This window comes from Bos mutus, chromosome 13 (assembly GCF_027580195.1).
Source record: "Bos mutus isolate GX-2022 chromosome 13, NWIPB_WYAK_1.1, whole genome shotgun sequence".
Classification (NCBI taxonomy): Eukaryota; Metazoa; Chordata; class Mammalia; order Artiodactyla; family Bovidae; genus Bos; species Bos mutus.
In genome coordinates, this window is record NC_091629.1 from 25,409,319 (window position 1) to 25,432,205 (window position 22,887).

The 22,887-nt window shown below is 46.0% G+C and overlaps 1 protein-coding gene across 3 annotated transcripts in view; it reads left to right on the forward strand.

The window, feature by feature from the left end:
* KIZ (kizuna centrosomal protein) overlaps positions 1-22,887 on the forward strand; it is a 93,230-nt gene that overhangs the window by 32,890 nt on the left and 37,453 nt on the right. For 2 of the 3 annotated variants that reach the window (XR_011466487.1, XM_070381171.1), the window contains exons 7-8: positions 14,910-15,023; positions 21,681-21,831. Coding sequence is in view for 2 of the 3 variants with exons in the window: in XM_070381171.1 (XP_070237272.1) it covers positions 14,910-15,023; positions 21,681-21,831 (265 nt within the window). In the remaining variant the exon portion in view is untranslated. The remainder of the gene's footprint in view (positions 1-14,909; positions 15,024-21,680; positions 21,832-22,887) is intronic. The other variant, XM_070381172.1, reaches the window with a different exon arrangement.

The window sequence follows — 22,887 nt, forward strand, 5'->3', positions numbered from 1 at the left end:
ACCTTTGGCTCTGTCCATATTGATTTTGGTGCTTCCCAGCCTCGTATAAGCTGGAGCAGTGCTATATGCCTTTCTTCCAGCTTGAACGAAGTACTTGTAAAGTTGCTTTGTTCTTTCTCCCCATGGAGCATGCCTGAAAGCAAAATGTAATGCTGCCTTTTACGCTAAGTCAAATGAAAGCCTCGGTTTCTCAGGGTCAGAAAAATGCAGTCATATAGGTGGAGTCTCATCCAATGATTTTAATTTTGCCCCTCTCAAAAGTTAAGTGTAAGAAGGAAGTTCTTACATCTGAGAAAAGACTTGCTGCTGGAGTCATGTTGCCTGGAGTAATGGTTTACAACTGTTACAACTTTCACATTGGCCCAGAGTTTACTTAAGAGGCACTGGAAGCATGTTGTTCCTTCCAGCATGATAAGACCTTCAGATGTCTGCTCTCTGTTGCTCGTTTGTCTTCATTATGCCTTGTTTTTCCTGGACATGACCTCTGCCCCTCAATTCAGGTGCTCCCCTGAGCTTTTTTCTCGCCACTCCACGTATTCTGGCATTTTTCCTCAAAGAAAGGTCCTGCGTTACACTTATGGAAAAAATAGCCCAGTGCCAGGGTGGGGTGGGGTGGGCAGTGCGTCCCCTTCAAGTTCTACCTGGCATTTCATTCTCCAGTCTTGCCTGTGCCTCTCCTGTTAGCTCACCTGTTTTGATCTGACATAGCTGAGGCTTTTCTTATCTTTATTTTGGTTTAAATTTTTAAAAGTTCATAACCAGGTTTTCAAGAGGACAGGAATCCCGAGACCCGATTGTCAGCAAAGTAGGCAGTAATTACAGCCACTGTCACCTGGCGTGTGAACAGACATTGAAAAAAAACTGTCCATTGGCCAGCCTCAACCCAGTGTCCCACCTCTGCCAGCCGTCTCATCATAGGCTGCTGGCCTCAGTCAGAAGAGGTGGGGACCTGGAGTGGAGCCAGGGTAGGGGAGACAGAGGGGCACTTGAAAGGCTACAGCGGGAGAGCTGCTTTCACCAGCAGAACAGGTCTGCTGATGAAAGTTCTCTCCATTTTTGTTTGATTATTTATTCTGATTCTTAAATGCTCATCTGTATGTTCAGGTTTTCATATATTTTTGAGTCAATTTTGAAAATATGTAGTATACTAGAAAGAGATCCATTTTTCTAAGTTTTCAAATTTGTGGGCATAAATTTGTATTTTAGAAATCCTGCTTATGTCAATAATTATGTCCCCTTTTTTCTCTGCTCTTTTTTGGAATGACTTTTATATATATAAAATACATGAGTTTCAGGAAGAAACCTAAAGAGGATTTACATTTGCTCCTGGCAGCACCTCGGGCAGAAGGAGTCCTGGGTCACATTCACCCAGGTCTGAGGAGTGAGATGGGTTGAAGCCAGGCTTTGGTCCCTCTGAGGGCCAGACTATGTCTGTTTCACCCTTATCTGTAGGAAGTAGCCCCGAGTGTCCAGTTCCAAGTATGAATCATTTATTAGGGTTCCCCTTCCTTGGTGGACCTGGACTTCTGTTTTTATTCTCTTGCTCTCTAGGGTTATCCAAAGATGACCCCACTACATCAGCTACCTTTTCAGACATTGGCACATGCCCTTCAAAGAAAAGGTGCTCCAAACATTAGGGTCATCTCTCTGAATTTCCTTTTTCTCCAAATTTTGATCCTGTAGTTCTTTCCTAGAATTTCCTTTTTCTCTAAAGTTTGATCCTGTAGTTCCTTCCTACTTTGTCTCTCTAATGCTATCAAAGACATACTTTATACACACACACACACACACACATATATATATGTATTTTTCTTAATGCAAGGATTAGCCTGCATTACCTTGATGGCACTAAATGAGGCTGAAGTCCTTCTTGTATATACTTTTTAAAGATAAGTGTTATTCTTGAAGTATAGCATGCATGCAGAAAAGCAAACAAATCTTGAGCATGCTGCCGCTGCTGCTGCTAAGTTGCTTCAGTCGTGTCCGACTCTGTGCGACCCCATAGATGGCAGCCCTCTAGGCTCCCCCATCCCTGGGATTCTCCAGGCAAGAACACTGGAGTGGGTTGCCATTTCCTTCTCCAGTGCATGAAAGTGAAAAGTGAAAGTGAAGTCACTCAGTTGTGTCCCACTCTGAGCAACCCCATGGACTGCAGCCTACCAGGCTCCTCTGCCCATGGGATTTTCCAGGCAAGAGTACTGGAGTGGGGTGCCATTGCCTTCTCTGAATCTTGAGCATACTGCTCAGTTAATTATCACAGGTGACTACCTGGTCCCCCACCCAGTCAATAAACAATGTCAGCACCCAAGCCTGCCCCTCCCTTCTTCACTGTGTCCCCTGCTCCCGTCTCCCTCATAATCACTTCTGCTTGGCCGCTTCTTCCTTCCTGAAAACCTAAGAAACCGGATCTCGTTTGGTCCCTTTCCTTTGTCATGATGAAGTGCATAGTTTTGTCCCAGTCCTTTCTCATTTGGTTTGCTCTTTACCTTTTCAATCTATTCCTGGGACGGCTTTCTCCCTTGTATATCATGTTTCTCCCCTTGTGACAAGCCTGCTCAAGCCTGTTAACAATTCGTCCCTTTAGATTGTACACAATACTTTGCTGTTTTCCTGAGTGTGATTTCTAGAAAGCCTTCCAAGCTCATGATTGTCTGCTGACACGTAGAATATGTGATTTCAGGCTGTGATTGTGTTTTGTAAACATTTCAGGCTGGACAGTTACCCAGAATACAAACCTGTTGCCTTATTTCTCGGGCTAGCCCTGCCCGTCACAGGAAACAAATCAGGAATTGTTTGGTTTGAAATGTTCTCTTGATCTCACCTTGCTCAAAATGTGCTGTGAAATTGCAGGAAGAATTGCAGAGCAGTGACATTTTGCAGCTGTCATCTGGCAGGTATGACTATTGACTTACCGAGCTTGACTTCTCAGTTCTCATTTATCACCCTCATCAGATTCACATTTTGGCACAAGCACCTGGCACAGTGGCTGGCATATGTTGGCATCTGATAACTAATTAGCTTGTGGTAATCTGATACGAGGGATTCAGAAGTCAAGAATCCGGGACGTCCATGAGGTGAGACAGAAATGGCCAGCCTTTTTCTCTTCCTTCCAGCTTTTTTGAAATATACTTGATATACACCACTGTATAAATATAAGGTGTGCAACATAGTGATTTGACTTATACACATCACAAAATAATTACCACAGTAAGTTTAAAGAACATCCATCAGAATTAAGAAATAGAAAAAAATTCTCCTTGTAATGAGACTGCTTCGGATTTACCCTCTTAACATAGACTTTCATATAACATGCAGCAGTGGGCCAGCCTTTTTTTTTTTCTTAAGTTAGAAATGAACTTGGCTTCTGTCTCTCCCACTTCTGATTCTTGGCCATTTGTTAGATTTAATTTCTAGCATCAAAGAATCCGCATCCTGATAAAATGGGCGTTTTATTTTTCCTGGTCCTTTTCATTGAGAAGTGGTGGGTATGGTGCAGAGTAAGCATAGCTTGTGCTTTGCATCAGCACATAAGATCACAGTGAACCCCCAGAACTCAGGGTTCAGCCAGAAGATAATCATCCAAATGGATGTGATAAGTTTTCCCCCCAAAATGGGATCCCTTCCAGAACCAAGAGAATTAGAGTAGAAAATGTATCATAAAGGAAAACCCTCATCTGAAACCTTGTGGGGTTCATTGAAGCCAGGGTGTGTGAGCAGCTGGACCAAGGTTCACCTGCAGCGGGGGAAGGCAGAGGAGAACTGAGGAGTCACATTTCAGCCCTGTTCTGGGGGGACAGGATTGAGCCCCAGCCTGGGCAGCTCCAAGGGTGTCGTCTGGGGTGGGACAGTGGTGTCTCACCACCCTGCACCTTCAGTTCAGTTCAGTCACTCAGTCGTGTCCGACTCTTTGCGACCCCATGGACTGCAGCACGCCAGGCCTCCCTGTCCATCACTAACTCCTGGAGGTTTCTCAGACTCGTGTCCATTGAGTTGGTGATGCCATCCAGCCATCTCATCCTCTCGTCCTGCTTTCAATCTTTCCCAGCATCAGGGTGTTTTCCAATGAGTCAGCTCTTTGTATCAGGTGGCCAAAGTAATAGTTTCAGCTTTAGCGTCAGTCTTTCCAATGAATATTCAGCACTGATTTCCTTTAGGATGGACTGATTGGATCTCCCTGCAGTCCAAGGGACTCTCAAGAGTCTTCTCCAACACCACAGTTCAAAAGCAGTAGTTCTTCAGTGCTCAGCTTCCTTTATAGTCCAACTCTCACATCTCACGCTGCAGCTTGGCTTACCTGGAATCTTTAATGTCTCGTTAGGGATCAGCTTGCTGCTGCTGCTAAGTCGCTTCACTCGTGTCCGACTCTGTGCAACCCCATAGATGGCAGCCCGCTAGGCTCCCCCATCCCTGGGATTCTCCAGGCAAGAACACTGGAGTGGGTTGCCATTTCCCTCTCCAATGCATGAAAGTAAAAAGTGAAAGTGAAGTCGCTTAGTCGTGTCCCACTCTGAGCGACCCCATGGACTGCAGCCCACCATGCTCCTCCATCCATGGGATTTTCCAGGCAAGAGTACTGGAGTGGGGTGCCATTGCCTTCTCCGAGGGATCAGCTTAGGCTGTTCTGTAAACTTGACATGCTAATACGTACCACAGTGATGAACATCTCTGTCTTCTTGGAGTAGGGCAGGGGGCGCCTGCCTTGTTTAGTGGCCCCAGAGCTCCCCCTCCTGTTGCTCTCCCATCATCTTGACAGGTGGCCTCTTACTGTCTCTGGTCACTTCCTTCTTCCCCCTCCACACTCCAAGTGGAAAGATCCCTTTTGCTGCCCTGATCCTCTCAGTTCAGCTCCACTCAGAGCTCACGCCCAGAGTGTCCTCAGGGCAGATGGCCCCACACCCACTGCAGTCCCTTCTCCTCACCCTGAAGTGAACCAGGAACCCCCTTTCAGGTGGGCTGCCCAGCTCGGGCAGTGCCCCCCAGTGACTTGGAGGTGCTCACACCTGGGCCCAGCAGTGGGGCTTCTGCCTCCTTGGCTCTGACCACACTGTGTAGCCACACCCTGAGTGTCCCTGGGCCAAGGCAATGCCCACTGGCTCCCACCAAACCCTGCGCTTCACTGTGAGCCCCTCTCAAGGTGGGTGGGTGATGGTGGGAAAGGGTCCTTGGGGCAAAACTGGGACCTGTCTCCAGTCGTCGGGTGGAACGCATCAACACTTGGCTCCTCTCCATCTTGCCGCTGTTTTTTTCCTCCTCTTCAGCTCCTCCCGGCTTGGCTCCCCTTTTACAGTCCCCCTAACTGATATTTCTCACCTCTGAAGAACAGTCTTTGAGCCACGGTGACAGGCTTCTGAAAGAAAACAAATCACTTTGAAGGTGGGATTAGAGAAGGGACATTGGAGCTGAGGACCTGAATGAGAGGCTTTCCCTTGGGGGGTGGGGGGCATCATGGGGAGTGCATGCATGTAAGACAGCCGAAAACCCAAAATGAAGCAGGAAGTGAGCTTTTAAAACATCCAAGATATGTGTTCTTGTACTTTCACACTTGATCTCACCGTTTGAGTCCTTGTTGGGCGACTCACTCTGTTAACTTAACCTCCAGGAGAATCTGAACCCAGTGGGGAGGAGTCCTGAACCCTGTCCTCCATGGTGTCCAACTGACTCTCACTTTTTCTCACTGCTCTCCCTCATCAATGTAAATCTGTTTTAATTTGCTTCTCATTTTGATGGACTGAATGTGTCTGAATCTGCTGCTTCAAGCAATTCTAGACTCATTTCCTCCATCACAGTGATGCTCAGATGTGTTCTACTAGAATTACCCTGCAGTGAGTAAAAAAAAAAAAAAAAAAAAAAACTCTTCTCCAGGTCTGTAGGAAAATGAATCTTTGTGATTTTGAGAACTTGCTTTTTTCTAAAACTTCGGTCCCTGCTGTGGCTTGCCTACTAGAGCATGAAAAAATGCGTGAGAACATCGAGTGAGTAAGGACAAATCTGTAGGAAGCCGCTGATCTTGTTAGCTTTGATGGGTTGGGTTTTTATCATGGATGTGTGATTGTTATATTGTACATGTATATTCATCGTCCACTCATAAAACTTCTTCTGATTTGTGTGATGAAACGAAGTACATCAGCACGTTGGTGTTCTGCACAAAGTTCTGAGAACTCCAGGTGTCCTGCCACCTTAAACACTGAAAGTGAAAGGAAAGTGAGGTCGCTCAGCCGTGTCCGACTCTTTGCGACCCCATGGACTGTAGCCCACCAGGCTCCTCCATCCATGGAATTTTCTAGGCAAGAGTACTGGAGTGGGCTGCCATTTCCTTCTCCAGGGGATCTTTCCAACCCAGGGATTGAACCCAGGTCTCCTGCATTGCGGGCAGATGCTTTACGGTCTGAGTCACCAGGGAATCCCCAAACAGTGAAAAACGCTGCTTTCTAGACTCTAAACAAATTTCTTATGGTACTGGCTCATGGCACTGACAGTCCTTACTGTTCAGCTGAAGTACGGATCATGAGAACACGTGCTGACCGTGCTTGTTGGAGCATAATTACATCTGTCATCATGAGCATGGGCTTCCCTGGTGGCTCACCATTAAAGAACCCGCCTGCAGTGCAGGAGACGCGGGTTCAATCCCTGGTTTGGGAGGATCCCCTAGAGAAGGGAGTGGCACCCACTCCAGTATTCTTGCCTGGACAATCTCATGGACAGGGGAGCCTGGTGGGCTACAGTCCATGGGGTTGCAAAAGAGTTGGATACAACTCAGTATACGACTAAAACAGTAACAGTCATGAGCATACTTGAAATTGGTTTCCACTGTTTTGAAAGATGCAGTTACTCCGAATTAGGGATGTGCTTGTCTGACATCCTCCGAAGCCCAGCACTGACAGGAGATGCTGTTTCACCTAATTCCCAGCATCTACCCAAGAGGGCCAGTTAGCATGGACTGTTTCCTTGCTCACATCCTGCCGGCCTTTCTTCCACAGTTAATTCATTTGTTCATTCACAATGATAATTTGGTATCATCTCCTTTCCTGTTTCTTCTTTTTGTCTTTGGGATTATTTTAGAAGCTTCTTGGATGATTGAGTATTTGAATAGTAAAGTGATTTGATTTTTTCATTGCAATACAGTATTTCAAGGGCAGGTAGCAAGCAGGCACAGTCTTTCCCATGGTGCTCTGCTCAATTTTTACTGGACTCCTGCAGGAGGGGGCAAGCATCAACAGCCAAGGGTTCAGTCCCTTCATGCTGGTCCCTCCCTGGGTGCTGCTTCTCCCATTTCAGTGTCATCACTGAGGTGGACCTGGATCACTGACTGCCCTGGATGGGACTTCCATTCATCAAACATAATTGGCATCGTAAGAACATCACCTGTCCTGGAGAAGTGACTTATATACTAAGTTATTTCAGGGTCTGACCACTGCCTGAGCCTCAGTGAGCTCGTCCACCACCCATCATGCCTTCTGGTCTTCCTCATGTGCTGGAACTGTGCCAGCCCAACCTGAGCCTCCTAGTCTCTTCTACAGATACACACACACATGCATGCACACACACACCCCAGTGCATGCAAACATATGGAGACAGATGTGTAATAGCACAGCGAAAGTCTGATGTTTGGTTTAGGGTCCTCCATCAGTCATTATGCTGCAGCAAAGTTGGTTCTACCCTGACAGTAAGATGCCCCTTTACCAAAAGCACCCACTCAGTTCAGTTCAGTTGTTCAGTCGTGTCTGACTCTTTGCGACCCCATGGACTGCAGCATACCAGGCTTCCCTGTCCATCACCAACTCCCAGAGCTTACTCAAACTCATGTTCATCACGTTGGTGACTCCATCCAACCATCTCATCCTCTGTCGTCCCCTTCTCCTCCCACTTTCAATCTTTCCCAGCATCAGGGTCTTTTCAAATGAGTCAGTTCTTTGCATCAGGTAAGCAAAGTATTATAGTTTAAGCTTCAGCATCAGTCCTTCCAATGAATATTCAGGGGTGATGTCCTTTAGGATTGACTGGTTTAATCTCCTTGCAGTCCAAGGGACTCTCAAGAGTCTTCTCTAACACCACAGTTCAAAAGCATCAATTCTTCAGCACTCAGCCTTCTTCACAATCCAACTCTCACATCCATATATATGACTACTGGAAAAACCACAGCTTTGAGTAGATGGACCTTTGTTGGCAAAGTAATGTCTCTGCTTTTTAATATGCTGTCTAGGTTGGGCATAGCTTTTCTTCCAAGGAGCAAGCGTCTTTTAATTTCATGGCTGCATTCACCATCTGCAGTGATTTTGGAGCCCCCCAAAGTAAAGTCTGTCACTGTTTGCATTGTTTCCCCATCTATTCGCCATGAAGTTGTCAGGCGAGTGTATGCTCTTTGGTTCTGTCTTGTCACAACAAAGATTTGGGGTGATGGACATTAAAGCCCCCTTGGCGTGTCACAGCTCTCGGGTCTTGGACAGACTGTGTTATAGCTCTCAGGTCTCGAATGGACCGTGTTATAGCTCTTAGACAAATCAGTGTTACCCCTCTATTTTAGTTAGAAGACAGCAGGAAAATCCATCTTCGAGGTGTGAGGGCATGTCGATCCAAAGACGTGAAGAGGAGAGCACCCCAGCACGTGGGAGAGAGAGAGCGAGAGCCCTTTGGCTCCTCTTTTTATGTTTTTTCCTTCCCCCTGAGCCTGCTCTATGCAAATTGGGCTTAGTCAGGAGTGCTGTTCTACCTGAAGTCCTCACTCAGGTCCTCGGACCTTCCTTTGACTGTCCTGTTCTATTTTTGCAGGCTTTTCCCTTCCTTGTCTTTTAGCCACCGCCATTTTGGACTCCTTTTCCCTATTCTAACTACCTAACAAAGTTATGGGGCCGAATGCCATGATCTTAGTTTTCTGAATGTTGAGTTTTAAGCCAGCTGTTTCACTCGCCTCTTTCACTTTCATCAAGAGGCTCTAGCGTTTAATTATAGAACCAGTAATGATTATGTCTAATAAAAATTCTTTACTGTGTTCATAGTATTATATTTTTTAAAAATTTTCCAAAATATGTGGCCTGATGGTATTAAGTTTTGCAAATGCATCAAGTAGTCTGATAAGTCATTCACCCTGCATGTTCATCGGAGAAGGCAATGGCAACCCACTCCAGTACTCTTGCCTGGAGAATCCCAGGGACAGGAGAGCCTGGTGGGCTGCCGTCTATGGAGTCGCACGGAGTTGGACATGACTTAAGTGACTTAGCAGCAGCAGCAGCAGCTGCTGCATGTTCATTTTTGCAGCAGGGATTTCAAGCCAGGCTCTGCAGACCTGTTGCATGCACCTCTGATTGGAGAGCGCAGCCAGCACCCTAAGGGAGACACCCCCCTGGTGACATGTCAGGGATGTAACAGACACCCTGGGAGCAAACGTTTTCAGCTTTCACTGCCCACCCCCATCAGGCAGGGCTGATTTTTATCCACCTGGCTGTGAAATTTGGGACCCACAAAAATTCTTGGCTACTAAGAACTGGGTTCTCGGTTCAGACTGGTTCTTTCTGTTGAAGGGTGAAAGGAGAACACCTATTATAAATCAAGCCTTCCAGAACCTCATTAAGGAACTTAAGAAAACAGGTAGTCTTGGAGAGGCAGTAGTTCTGAAAACTGAAGTGGGGCCAAATAAGAATGTCTGTTTGGAGGCCAGTGAGAGAGAAAGGCAAAGGTTTTGCTTGTCAGGCCTCTGCTGCTTTAAAGAAAGAGCCGCCTCACAGGCGCGGGTGCCGGGGTCCCAGCTGTCAGCACCATCACCCGGCCTCCAGGTGAAGACAAGGAGCCTTGTTTCCCGGGTGAAGAGAGGAGCCTTGTTCGTGACCCCTGGCCCGCAGCACCGCAGACCCCTGCCCCCCACCCCGGCCCTGGCCTTTGTGCTGCGGCTCCTCCTCCCTCCCTCCAGACTTTGTGCGCCTTTAAGTGGCCCCCAGGAAGGGACCACCCAGGGGGCTGCACAATGGGGGCTGAAGTAGCCCCTGAAACATAGGTTTCTTGAGACAGGCCATGAAAAGAAAAGTACTGTTTAACTATGTACATGTTTGTCCTTTCTACCACCGTTTTGTGTGGCTAACAAACCCCCGCACCCCCGCACCGCCCCCTCGCGTCCAGACTCCTCCAGGGCCGTACCCCCAGCTGTTCCGGCTGCTCCTCGTTCCTGCTCCCAAGGCGCTGCTGCCTCAGTCTGCTTACATGCACGCCTTTGGATGGATGGTCAGGAAATTGGTATCAGAGCAAACAAATGATGCTTGCCTGATGAAACTGTTTTATCAGTCATCCTCAGAGTCAGTGGCTTGGCACTGCTGCTGCGTGAGATGTGTCTGTAGGACCACTCAACAAAAGCTGGCAGCCGGAATTCAGTTCTCAATAGCCATTCACACCTCTGTAAAAGGATTAGCTCCGGCCGATTGTTAGCCTGTTTAAATCTTAATTTGCATCTTTATGGAGGTAGGGCTTCTCCGGGCCTCTCTGCTGCTCAGTGGGGTGTGTGTGTGTGTGTGTGTGTGTGTATACACCTGTGGGTGGGCATCACGGGAGGTTTTCTCTTACTGGCGAAGGTGCTAAATTGCTTCAGGAGGATGTGTAAGCGACACAGATTGAATTAGCTACTTCGGTTTTGACTAACCTTGACTGGGCTTTGGTTCATTAGTTACATTGGGTTTGGCCAAAAAGTCCATTTTGGTTTTTCCTTACAGATTGCAGCAAAACCGACCAAACTTTTTGGCCAACCCGATCAGATCAGATCAGTCGCTCAGTCAGTTGTGGGTTCAGAACATGAGGTGCGTGAATGCATTCTGTTACTTCTGTTTAAACTCAGGAACCTCATGGGTCTTAGGATTTTTCAGTGTTGTTCATTGTAATCGATAAATTTCCTTGGGCATTAAATGGAGAAAAACAGACCTAGGATCTGATGGAATGATGGTTTTAAAATAATCTATTCTATCCAGACCATGTGTTCTTAGTGAAAAGATCAAAGTCACCTTATGTTTCAAAAGGAAAGTATGACCTACCAAAGCTGTGAGTTTCCAGGCAAGGATTCTGCAAGCTCTGGAATCCGATGGAGACTAGCAGGCCGTGTTGCCTTCTTCCCACCCTCACGTGTGTGGGTTATTTCTCCATGACATACTCACGTCTCACCGCCACCTCTGTGTGTGATGCCTTCGTGTTGTTGCTCTTTCTGAAATAGTTTCCTCCCTAAAACTTCGTTCTGGATAGAACCAACTGCCTTCTGATTCTTCCATTTCCTTAAAGAGACAGTAAACATCATCCATAAAACTTTCAACAAGTAACACTGTGTTGTGTAAATTGTGTAAGCAGACTTGTCCCTGTCTGTAGTCTGGGCCCACACTATGCAAAGACTGTGTCTCCTGGAGAAAATGAAACCCCAAAGTCAGGCTCCCATCACTGCAGCTGAAGCACGTGCTCACCAAGTGCCCCGAAGATGACAACCAGGGCAGATGGGAAAGTCATGTGCTAGAGTCAAGGAGAAATTTATTTTCTGTTTGCCAGGAAGTAATTCTCAGTTTGTGATACTGAAAGAAAAAGCATCTTTTCTCCCTTTATTTCTTTTAAAAAAAAAAACTCTACCTTGACTGCTCACATTAGCCTGGCATGAAGTTGCTTTCTTGTAAATAATGTCCTGAATTCTGTGTGACTGAAAATGAAGCTTTCTCAGAAAGTAGTTTAAATTTAGCCAAAACATAATTTATTGTGTGCTTAAGTATTACTGGATAAAATAAAATTATGTTAAAGCAGCCATTTGTGTTACTAGCAGTTGCTTGTCCTCAAGCAGGTTTGTCCTCTTGCTGGACCTCACAGAAAGCAAACGGATGGTAGGGGCCCAGTGCCTTGGTGCCCGGACACCCTCTCCCCAGGAGAGAGACGGGCTGTCAGGCCAATGCTCTTCTAGCTGAAGTGTTCTGGTAGGAATGCAAATAGAAGACAGGGAAGAAATTGAGCTCTTGAATTTGAAAATGGTATTTTCATCACACATCGTCTTTTAACTCTGTACATTGTGTGAATTATTTAAGTTGTTTGCAGGCAAGTGTTGATGGATATTTTGCAAATTAAAGTCTGTCACATGGGGAGATAAGTATTAGAAATCCTCAACTCAGAGCCACTCATCTTTCAGCACATAAGGTTAGGAGTTAATCTAGGGTGGGCCATGGCTCCGTGGGGACAGTGCTGGTGGCTCTCACTGACCATCTTGTAGATCATTCCTTGCTGAGCCCTGGAAGCCCTGGGCCGGTGTGACACCACCGTGTAAAAACAGACTGTAACAGCACACATGTCATGAATTATCTCATGTGGGTTTAAATCTTGTCCTGTCATTCAGCACACAGTGTCCTTAAGAGTGTCGTCAGCATCCTGTGAAATCCCAAGTACCCTTGCTGTTCTCAACAGGCCTCTTAGTCATGTGGGGAAGACTTGTCAGATGGGGCATAGCTGGAGGGACAGCACAGGGTGGGGTGCTATCTGCTTCATGCTGGAGGAACTCAGGGATGAGAAAGATCCCTGTGAAGGAGGCAGTTGGAGACACTGCCAGACAAGTGTGGGGGCAGTTGGTCTGAGCAGGCCTGACATCTGGACTCAGCAGACTGCTAAAGAGGGAAGGCATTTGGCGTATGATTGCTCACTGGCCCTGCCATGGTGGTACTTGGGATGGAGATGGGGGGAGGATGCTGGAGTCGGGGAGCATTGTCCGTAAGGAGTTTATAACAGTAACTAGACCCCACTGATCGGCTTTCTCTTCTCATCATTCCTAAAAGTGGCAGAGGTAAGATACTTGTCCCTGGGGGGCACTGCCACATTCCACCTTGGCACAGCAGCATGAGCCGTCTGCCAAGCTCCCCTGCTGTACTTGGGTTTGCAAGGATACAGAAGCCACATCCCTTGCTCGGGGCTCAGCCCTGGTCCCCCTGGTCGGAAAGTGAGTCTAGAGGCCATCTAAGCTGGATCAAGCACAGTTTTTAACATTCTTCTGAATAGTTGTACCATGTTAAAATCTGAGAGATGTCCTATAAAAATAAAACTAGCAATGGTGAATTTCCAGCTTCTCTTAAAAACTGGAAAGATCTAGCCTCACTGAGACACTCTGCCATGGGAGCCTGGGGTGACCAGCCCTTTAAGGTTGACACGTGCCCCAGCCTTTAGCATCCTCACCCCACCAGCGGTGGGTGTGTGGGTCCTCCCTGTCTGCCGCCCACCACCACACTCACATCTGCGAGCTCGTCCCTGCCACCCAGAGCAGAGGGTCGGTCCCCTGGCCCGTCTCTCCCTCACCAACCCCGTCCACAGCTACAGCTGCCAGGAAACCAGCCATGACTCAAAAACCCACGACGTTTATCGCTGTTTCTTTGCCATAGTTTTATATTGAATCTTATTTCCTGTTACTGTCCAGTCACCACCCCAGCCAGCTTATCTCCTTGCTGGGTCCCACCCCCTCTTAGCCTGGCTTTCCCTCGCCTTTGCCTTGCTGCCACCTGGCTTCAGCTATGGTCTCCCTCTGTCTGCATCCTGCCTGGCACAGGGCCCTGCCCCACCTTCCTGACCATCCTTCCCTCTACGTATCATTACTGCTCTGAAATTGGCTTATCTTCATCTTCTTAAGGGCAGGTCTCACTCTGTGAATTGGTTGATGACAAGATACAGCCTTCTAGGGAGAATCGGGACCCAGAGTTTGCCTTCGAAAAAGCTGGTAGACATAGGTACTGCATGCACATCCCACGGGCAAGGAGGTTTGGGGCAGCCGAGGGCAGGCAGGGGGGACCCAACATGACATGGGCCACAGGCTCAGGGTTTAGACAAGAGCTGGGACTTGGCCTGGAGCTGGGGGTGCCAGCAGAGGGGCCCAGAGTCCAGAACAAGGCTTGAATCTGGGGACCTGTTTCTATTTCCTGCCCAGGGTAAAGGCCTGCTTAGGGTGGGGCGGGGGGTGGGGGGAGCCTCCAGTGTACAGGTGGAGCAGGTCTTTTTCATCCTTGTATCATCAGGCACATGGCCATCGAATGGATCGAGTAACTTAGCCCAACCATTAGATCTCTCCCAACCTTTAGACTGATTACAAATTAGTAATACTTTGCTATGAACATTGCTTTATAAGTTGCTTCGTTTTCCTCTTGGGGAATGTGTTGTATATTGCCAGCTACATATATGATCAGTTTCTCTAAAGGAGTATTTTGTCTTTGATATCTTCTCCCATGACTTTTTAGAATCATGCAGTGTTTTGTTTGTTTGTTTTTTTTTAAGGAATTTACTAACCAAGCTCTTTGGAGACTGTTGTGACCCTGACAGACCTAACCTAGAACAATTAACACTCCACCAGTGTCCCTGTGGACTGCAAATAGATGACAAGGGCTAAATCCCTCTTTCCACTCCCTCCTGTTCTTTCTAAAAATAAAGAAAATTTCATAGCAGTGGGATCTGAATGGAGAAATAATAGTCATTTTTTTCTGCATTCAGAAATAGAGGACGTAACCTCTACTTCAGCCAGCAGTTTTCAATTTCTTAGCAGTGACAATTTAAGTAAATTTCATGTGAGTGGAGATCTAACTTTGTTATGATTGACAATGTGAAATTAGTCTTTTCAGCTGTTCCGATTATCTGGCATTCTTATCAGTGAGGTGGGATGTGCAGTGAGATTGCACAGCTGTGGATGTGAACCTCACTGAAGTCTGCAAAGGGTTAAAAGCCACTTCCTCTGATGGATTTAAAACAGCCACCTTCTCACAGACAAGTTTTTCAAACCACCCCATTTTATATCTTTGTCAAGAGACAGTGTAGTTGCTGCATCTTTATGTTTAGATTATATTACAGATATATTTCAATAAACCACGAAGAGCCACCATAGATTCTAGAAGCTGACCGTCTGGGCTCAAATAAACATCTCCTGCGGCACCTGTTTTATTTTATAGGCTCTGTAACCACAGTGACATCCTACGAGAAGGCCCTGATGCCTACAGAACCGCTGTCCTTCACCAGCTCCCGCAACTGTGCCCCAGGGGTGGCAGTGACAAAGAGCAAGTCAGGTATGACAGTCCTCAAGTTGCTGCTGTGGTGGATAGGCCCTTCTCGTTCCCAGATAAGGGTGGAAAAACACTGCTGTACACAGTCAGCTCTGTGCTGGGCACCCGGAGCATCGATTTAACTGTGGCCTCACCATCTACTTGTTTGTGAATGTATTTGTTTCTAATTGTTAATTGGATACATCTGCTCAATTCCTGCTCTTATATCTTGCTCAGTCCCTGTGCATGTATCTGCTGAACCCCTGCCCATAGCAACATTTTAAGTGGGGAGGGAACACGGGTAAGCTCAGTCTCGCATGTTCACATAACTTGGTGAACACCCAGGTGGTAGTCCAGCAGAACCTCCTGCTGGACAGGTGTCCTTGCCAAATCCAAACCCCAGATGGGTCCCTGCGTTTCCAAGGTCATGCTGGTGATGCAGGCCTCTGATGAATATGGTTCCTATACCAACAGCATCAACAAATCCTGGAAGCTTGTTAGAAACGCATGTTCTTGGGTCCCACCCCAGATCCACTGAACCAGGGGTCTAGAGGTGGGGCCCTGCCATCTGGGCTTGAACGGATGCTTACCTCTGCTCCCTCAAGTGTGAGAGCGCTGCTCCAACCATGTGTCTTCAGTGGCTCAAAAGTGGGCGTGAGCAAGCGGGGTTAATTGTTTGCAGGGTGGTTGGCACACATGAGTCATGGTTCTTTCTGAATCAGTCAGAAATCTATCCATGCACCTTCTCGGCACTTTGGGTGGCTTGTCAGGGCCAGCATTACATATAGATAATATGTGTAGTGGTTTCTCCAGTGCTGCCCCTGGTAGGTGCCTAATTCATGGGTGCATGAATGTTACCAGTGTCCTTACCCTGATTTTTATTTGGGGGACTGACTGAAGTGAAGTCCCCTCACTGAAGTCTGTCCCCACCGTTTTCCAGCTGAGAACAAACGGCTGCTCAGGTGTGGTCAGCCCACCTGAAAGGGCCTTGTCTGGCCGGGAGAGTGAGATGGCTTTCAGGTCTGGTTGTCTTACATCTGGCGTCTACTGTCTTTTCTGTGTGTCATGCAGACTCTTTTGTATAAGTATATAAACAGGCAGGATAACGTGGTTTTCAGAGTGGAATTCGGCATAAATCCATTGTGTATCGGGTCCCATCAGGGCGTGAGGAGCCGTCCGGGTAATGGTCTCTAAAAGGACCTTGTCCCAAGAAAATGTGGCTGATCACAGGACTACATCCCACAGACCGCAGAGTGAGGGTCACCAGTGCTGAACGGAACGTGTTTACATCCACTTCTGAATCTTGCTGTGATCTCCACACTACAGAGAATGTGGGACCTGCCCATCCTGGTCAGTAGCTTTTCAGCTTACAGCAGTGAAGGGCAATGCATGGAAATCCTCTTTCATGTTTTTATCATGCAAGTGAAGATAAAGGCAGTCTTAAAATGCCCTTTACAAGGGTGGGAGAAGCTGGCTAGAGAGGAGTCTCTCTGGCCATTTGGTGATTGTGTGCAGCAAGGCTCTTCAGCTGGACCCGCCACTTCTTTCTCACCGTCTTCTGTGTGTGTTGATATACTGTTTGGCATAAACCACAGTGGTGGTATGTCGCATGAAGGCACATATGCATTTATAATTCTCTCTGTGGACTGAGTTGTTAGACTAGGTGATTCATCATGTGACTCTCTTAACCTGGGCTGCCAGACTGTGGCGTGGTGATAAGATATGCCATCTCCATCGACTCGGCCCGCGTTTGTTACAGTTTCTCAACATGCATAAATAGAGCGTCCTTTCCCATTATGAGAGGTTGCATTTTCCATGACTGTTGATCTACAGTTATGTATAAATCAGCTTTCCAAGAAGAAATGATCTTTCTTTATGACCAACACAAATTTTAAAATTAATATCTGGAGCCTTCGGAACTGTGTCTCTGCCACAGTCATTTTTTAAAGCCAGATAAAGAAGTCAGGAATGGTTCCTGAAGTCACTGTTGTGGTCTGTTATAATCAGAATTACCCCGTGTCATGACTGAGGATGCTGTTCCTTGCACACTGATTGCCACTGGCTCCCTTGCTAGCCTCAGAAAAAGTCCCAGGTGTCTATCTGACCTCTGAGAGACAGGCAGTCAGGTCTTAGCTGCCAGTTCTTCCTAACAGGTCTTAATCCTGGCATCATGCTCCCCTGCCCTCTCCATGTTCACCACCTCCTGTGCCCTCAGCGCTCAGGAGGTATTCCTAGTGCTGTGCTGTGCTTAGTCACTCAGTCATGTCCAGCTCTTTGCAGCCCCATGGACTGTAGCCCACCAGGCTCCTCTGTCCATGGAATTCTCCAGGCAGGAATACTGGAGTGGGTTGCCATGCTCTCCTCCAGATATTTGCAACCCAGGGATTGAACCCAGGTCTCCTGCATTACAGGCAAGGTATTGCTAGGTATGTCCCTAAATGGGGTATTACTGTCTGCCAGGGACAGCCCTTAGACCGAAGCTGCCAGCTGGTCCTTCCAGAAACACAAATTTGAAGAGAATCATCTACTTCTGTTTCTCAATTGTTAGTGACATTGATGTCAGCTGGGCAGAATGGGAAGGCTCTAACATCGTATGGACTCCTGAAAGCCTATAAACAGAGCCATGTTTTGTGTGGCCATGGCCCTGCTTGTGCCCCTGACCAAACCTTGGCAAGCAACATCCGTCTCTTTGCTTCCATTCAATCCAGAAAATGGGACACCTGGTCCACAGCATAGATTGGAAAGATAGATTTCTGAATTCTCTATCACAAAATGAAGCCTCTTCAAAGAAAAAGGACAAAACCATTCCTATCATCATTATTATTGTTATTACTGATTTTTGTTATACCTGGGATTAAATGTTGTAAGACCTTCATGTGAAAGGCTTACTGTTACTAGTAAGTTGTCATTTTAGACAATTATGAGTTTTTAAAATATGATGCATGTCATTTGAGGCAGTCTATTTTTAAAAAATTGTTCTTTATTGCCTCCTGGAAAATGTATTTTAACATAAAAGTGATTAATCACTTTGTCTTCTATAGAAACCGTAATGAGACTACCCATGAGTTTATGTCTTTTCCAGGTGCAATTAATTGTCTCTGTCCATTGCTCCTTTCAGATACATTCACCCCACTGTGCTCTCAAACTAATGCTGAAGAATTGTCAGGTTTATAGGATTTGGAGTATATGTAGAATCTATTTTATTCTGCTTATGTTCAGAATAAAATTCAAGATATTTATTATTTTGTCTGCATTTAAGATTTTGGTCAGATTACCCATCTGTTGTAAATCAGTTGTAGTTAGGAAATGCTGATACCTTTGCTTAAATTGCAGTTTTCTCATTGGAAACCATTATAAGTGTATGAAATTCATTATAGACTTTAAAATCTATTTTTAATTAGAGGAGTATATAATTGAGCTGACATCATGCTTTTTTTTTTTTTTTCCTGTGTGACATTGATACTAGAAACTTTGCAAAGTGAAGTGGACAAGAGAGGAAAAAACTCCTTTAAGTCCTCTGAACTGCTCCGTAGGTGTTCTAATTCTGTCTGTTTGTGTAGAACCAGGGGCAGGACTCCACGCAGGGTCCACCATGGCCCAAACCTTCCTGGTTGCCAGGTGTTGGCTTAGCCACTCAGAAGTCACAGATTCTGATGCTGTTTCTCCTCCAGAAGTTCATTTGCTTTTTGAGCCTGTGGGTTTTCTCCTTTTATGAAGCAAGTGTAATAATTACAGGAAACCTCAGCTAGTGCTTTCATGCCAGGACACAAAGGATGGTTACAGTTGGAATAGGTGTTAGTGACCAGAGTCTTGCCCTTGGCTTTGCTTCTGCAGAAACCATGTGTCTCAGTCCCGAGAGAGGCTGGTGTCTGATAAGTCAGTGCATCCCAACTAACTCATCCTCCTTAAACTTGTTTTCAAGTTGAATTCAACCTAACTAAACATGCTTTCTAGATAGAAACAATTGATTTTACTCATTATGAGAAATATACTTGATGACTGGACTAGAATTTGACCTTGGCCCATGTGTGCGTTTTCCTAGGAGGGAAATCACTGTAAACCCAGATGCAGATGCAAAGGGTAACTCATTGACATAGAACAGAACAGAGGACTTGGAAGCTTTGTGACGTTGGTGAGGTCTCGATGTCACCAGGAGAGACAAGTTGCTCAAGGGCCTTCCTACCAGACTGGCCAGGAACCTTGGAATCATCTGGGGAAGTTTTTAAATAAGTTCAAGGATTCCAGTGGTGCATCCCACTTTATTCAAGTCTTGGGGAAAAGCAGGGGTTAGATCAGGCCAAATCTTATAACAATTAAGATTTATTTTCAAAGGTTCTGAATTACACCTAGACTTTTTCCCCATTTTATTATGAAAATTTTGAAACATACAGAAAAGTGAGAAAAACTGTAATGCCAACATACCTACCACCCAGTTTCTACCACTGACATTTTATTACACTCCCAAATCTGTTTTCCATCCATCCATCCATCAATTCCAATCTGTTATTTTTATGCATTTCCAAGTAAGTTGCACATATTAGTACACAGATTTTTAGTATATACTTTGGCATGTTTTGGAGAAGGAAATGGCAACCCACTCTGGTACTCTTACCTGGAAAATCCCATGGACGGAGAAGCCTGATAGGCTACAGTCCATGGGGTAGAAAAGGGGGGTTGGACACGACTGAGCAACTTGACTTTCACTTTGACATGTTTAAACATCTACAGAAGTAGGCGTGAATATAATGAAGTCCCACGTACCCTCTCCCAGACCCACAGTTGTCAACATTTTGCTAGTTTTTTTTTTATCTTTCCCTCACCCACACTTTTTCTTCAGTAGTTTAAGACAGACAACATTTTTTCCTCTTACAAATACATCTCTAACGTACAAATATTTAATACTTGACCACTTAAGAAAATTCTTTGTTACCTAGTCCTTGTCAGTTTGCTTTGGTTTTCTCAAAAGCAGTCTGTCTACATTTGCAGTCTTTGAATCAGGATCCAAATGTAAACTGTAAACTGCTGGTTGGATCAGGATCCAGAATTATATTCCAGGCAGGTAATTCTGGCAGAACGCCATCACAGGCAGTGCTGGGCCTTCTCTCTTCACCGCCTCAGGCAGCACGTGACTGTGTCCCTTCGCGTGTGCTCCCAGGACTGGGCTGAGGACTTGGGCACTGGCAGACGGGTGCCTCTGATTCAAAGCTTCCATCATGCCGTTTCCTCAACATTCTGATCATTTCCTAGGTGCATTCATTAATGTGGACTTAGAGAACAGTGACTTTTCTAATGCAGCCCTTTCTTTGCATCTATTAATTGAAAAAACTTTTCCCATCAACTACTTGGTAACTCTGAATTTTTTTTTTTTTAATTTGTGTTTTTTGTTGTTGACCACAAAGGCAGGACAAATGCTTGACTCCATCCCTTTCTTTAACCAGTTTCCGGAGTAACAGGTTGTTTCTCTAGCAGTATCCAAAGGTTGGTTTGTTGATACTTTAGTGGTAAAAACACACATAAACATAAAATTTACCACCTTAACCATTTTAAGTGTACAGTAGCATTAAGTACATTCACATTTTTGTGCATCAGATCTCTAGAGCTTTGTCGTCTTACAGAACTGGAGCTCTGTCCCCATTAAACAAGTCGCCAATCCTCCTTCCCCTAGCCCCTGGCAGCCACCACTCTACTCTGCCTCTGCATTTGACTGTTCTCGGCATCTTATGTAAGTGGAATCACACTGTTTTTTTGTGACTGGCTTATATAATGGAGTAGAATGTCATGTTGTAGTACATCTGTGTTGTAGTATGTGACAAAGATTTCCTTCCTTTTCAAGGCTGAATCCAAAGGTTTTTTATTATTTATCTTTTAAATGAACTCATGTATTTTTATACATGCACCGCGTTCCAGTCCATGTTAGTCATCGTTCTTTTGGCTCTCACACTGTCTCGTCTTTGGCCAGTGGGTGCCTCTTTGGCAGAACCCCTGAGGCCTGTTCACACAACTCAGGGTCCGAGAGCTTCCTCCCTTCCTGGGACAAGGTGCTCCAAGCTCATCTGATGTGTTTCCTGTCCCCGGCCTGAAATATAGCACATTTTTCTTCCATTTAATATCTAAATACTATATTATAGGCAGCAATATAGGCTTATGTTGGACTTTTTCCTAATAGTAACTTATTAAAAAAAATAATGAAAGCACTGCACGAGTATAATAAGAATAAACTAATTGAAGTGGAGATATGAACTGTTGTTTGCTTTACATTTAAGAGGAGCCTGACCACCTCTGCACTAGTTAGAAACAGTGGCCACACGTCAGAATCGCTCTGAGAGTCTTAAAGAAAGTCTCAATTTGCTGGGTTCCCCACCAGCAGACTAGTTTTCCTGAACTCTGAAGCAGTGGCATGAAGTACCTAGATGATGCAAAACCCCCCGGGTGGTCCCAGGGTGCAGACAGAGTTGAGAATTCTCATCTATCAATGATATTGTAACTAAAATAAAATCAAAGTTACCCCCCAAAAAGAAACCTGAACTCTGGAAATCCCCTTATCCCAGATTATATTAGGTTCCAGACTTTTCTGTGTAATCTGTCTTCTGCTATCATGATTGTGGGGACCTTTAACAATATAGGACTCATAAGTCACCCAGCATTGCACATGTCTAATGGACTCCTAATTGTGTTTCATAGGTTTGAACAAACACCAGCCTCAGGCTTATTAAGGACACGATCGGGTCAACATATTGCCGCCCTGAAAGGACATGATACTTTTGTCCAAGAAGAGGAAGTAGCGAAGCTGTCTGAAGTTTTCCTGGTCAGCAAACTGGACCAGAGGACAAAGGTTAATACTTTTTATTCTTTAAAATAAGTTTCAAATTGTACAAGTTAGTCATTTGAGAAAACAGTTAACATCCTTAACAATGATTAACATATTTGAAAAATGTAAATTGTAAGTGAGCTTTTGTGGTTGGTTGGATGAACTTTGATCTCAAACCTTTTGCATAGTGTTTTGTGTATACATTTCAGGTCCTTTCTTACAGAAGGTTAGTTAACTCAGGGCCTGTAGGTAACCTATTTAAACATACCTACCGCAACATTTGTCCAGGGAGCTCAGGAGCCTCTTGGAGAATTCTGGTTTTCTTTCTCTACACCATCCTTTAAACATACTGTGTGGTCATTTTTGTCAACTCAGCAAATATGTATTTGTCCACTTCTGTGGATTAGGCAGCAGCCCAGATCTATGAGGGGGAGAGAGAGAAATCCCATGCAGCCCCTTCTCTGGGGGATGGCAGAGTGGGTGTCTGCAGTGGGAACATGGCAGAGGGCTTAGACCCTCCAGAAGGGGAGCCAGGCATCTGGAGAAGCAAGGAGGGCAGACCTGATGTCTGAGGGAGCCAAGGGGCATGCGAAGGTGACCCTGAAAAGCCAGGCAGGATTTCAGCAGGCTCTGAGGGGGTGGGTGACGGACTTAGGGGCCAAAGAACAGGTCAAGAAAGTGCACACTTTCCCAGGAAACAGAGCCATTGTTGTGGCTGAGGAGCAGACTACACCTGGGGACAGGGAACAGAAGTTGTACAGGGTCTGGCCCGGCTCAGGAGAGGTGTTCATGGTTTCAGCAGAGTTTGAGAGCCACAGAGTCCCTTGAGCTGAGCTGCAGGAGGGGCCTCAGGGAATTTAGTCCCTGTGGACTGGGAGGGGGACAGCCAAGGATGCACCCAGCCGTGGTTCAGCGGGACAGTCGGGAGTGGACTGAGCACTTGCACAGGTAGAGCAGGTCATGCTGGAGCAGAGTCATGGAGCCAGTTCCCAGGGAGGTGCAGTGGGTGGGGCTGGAGGGCAGAAACTCAGGTCCAGAGCAGCCCATCTGGCTAGTGGATCTGATCCCTAACCAGGGATC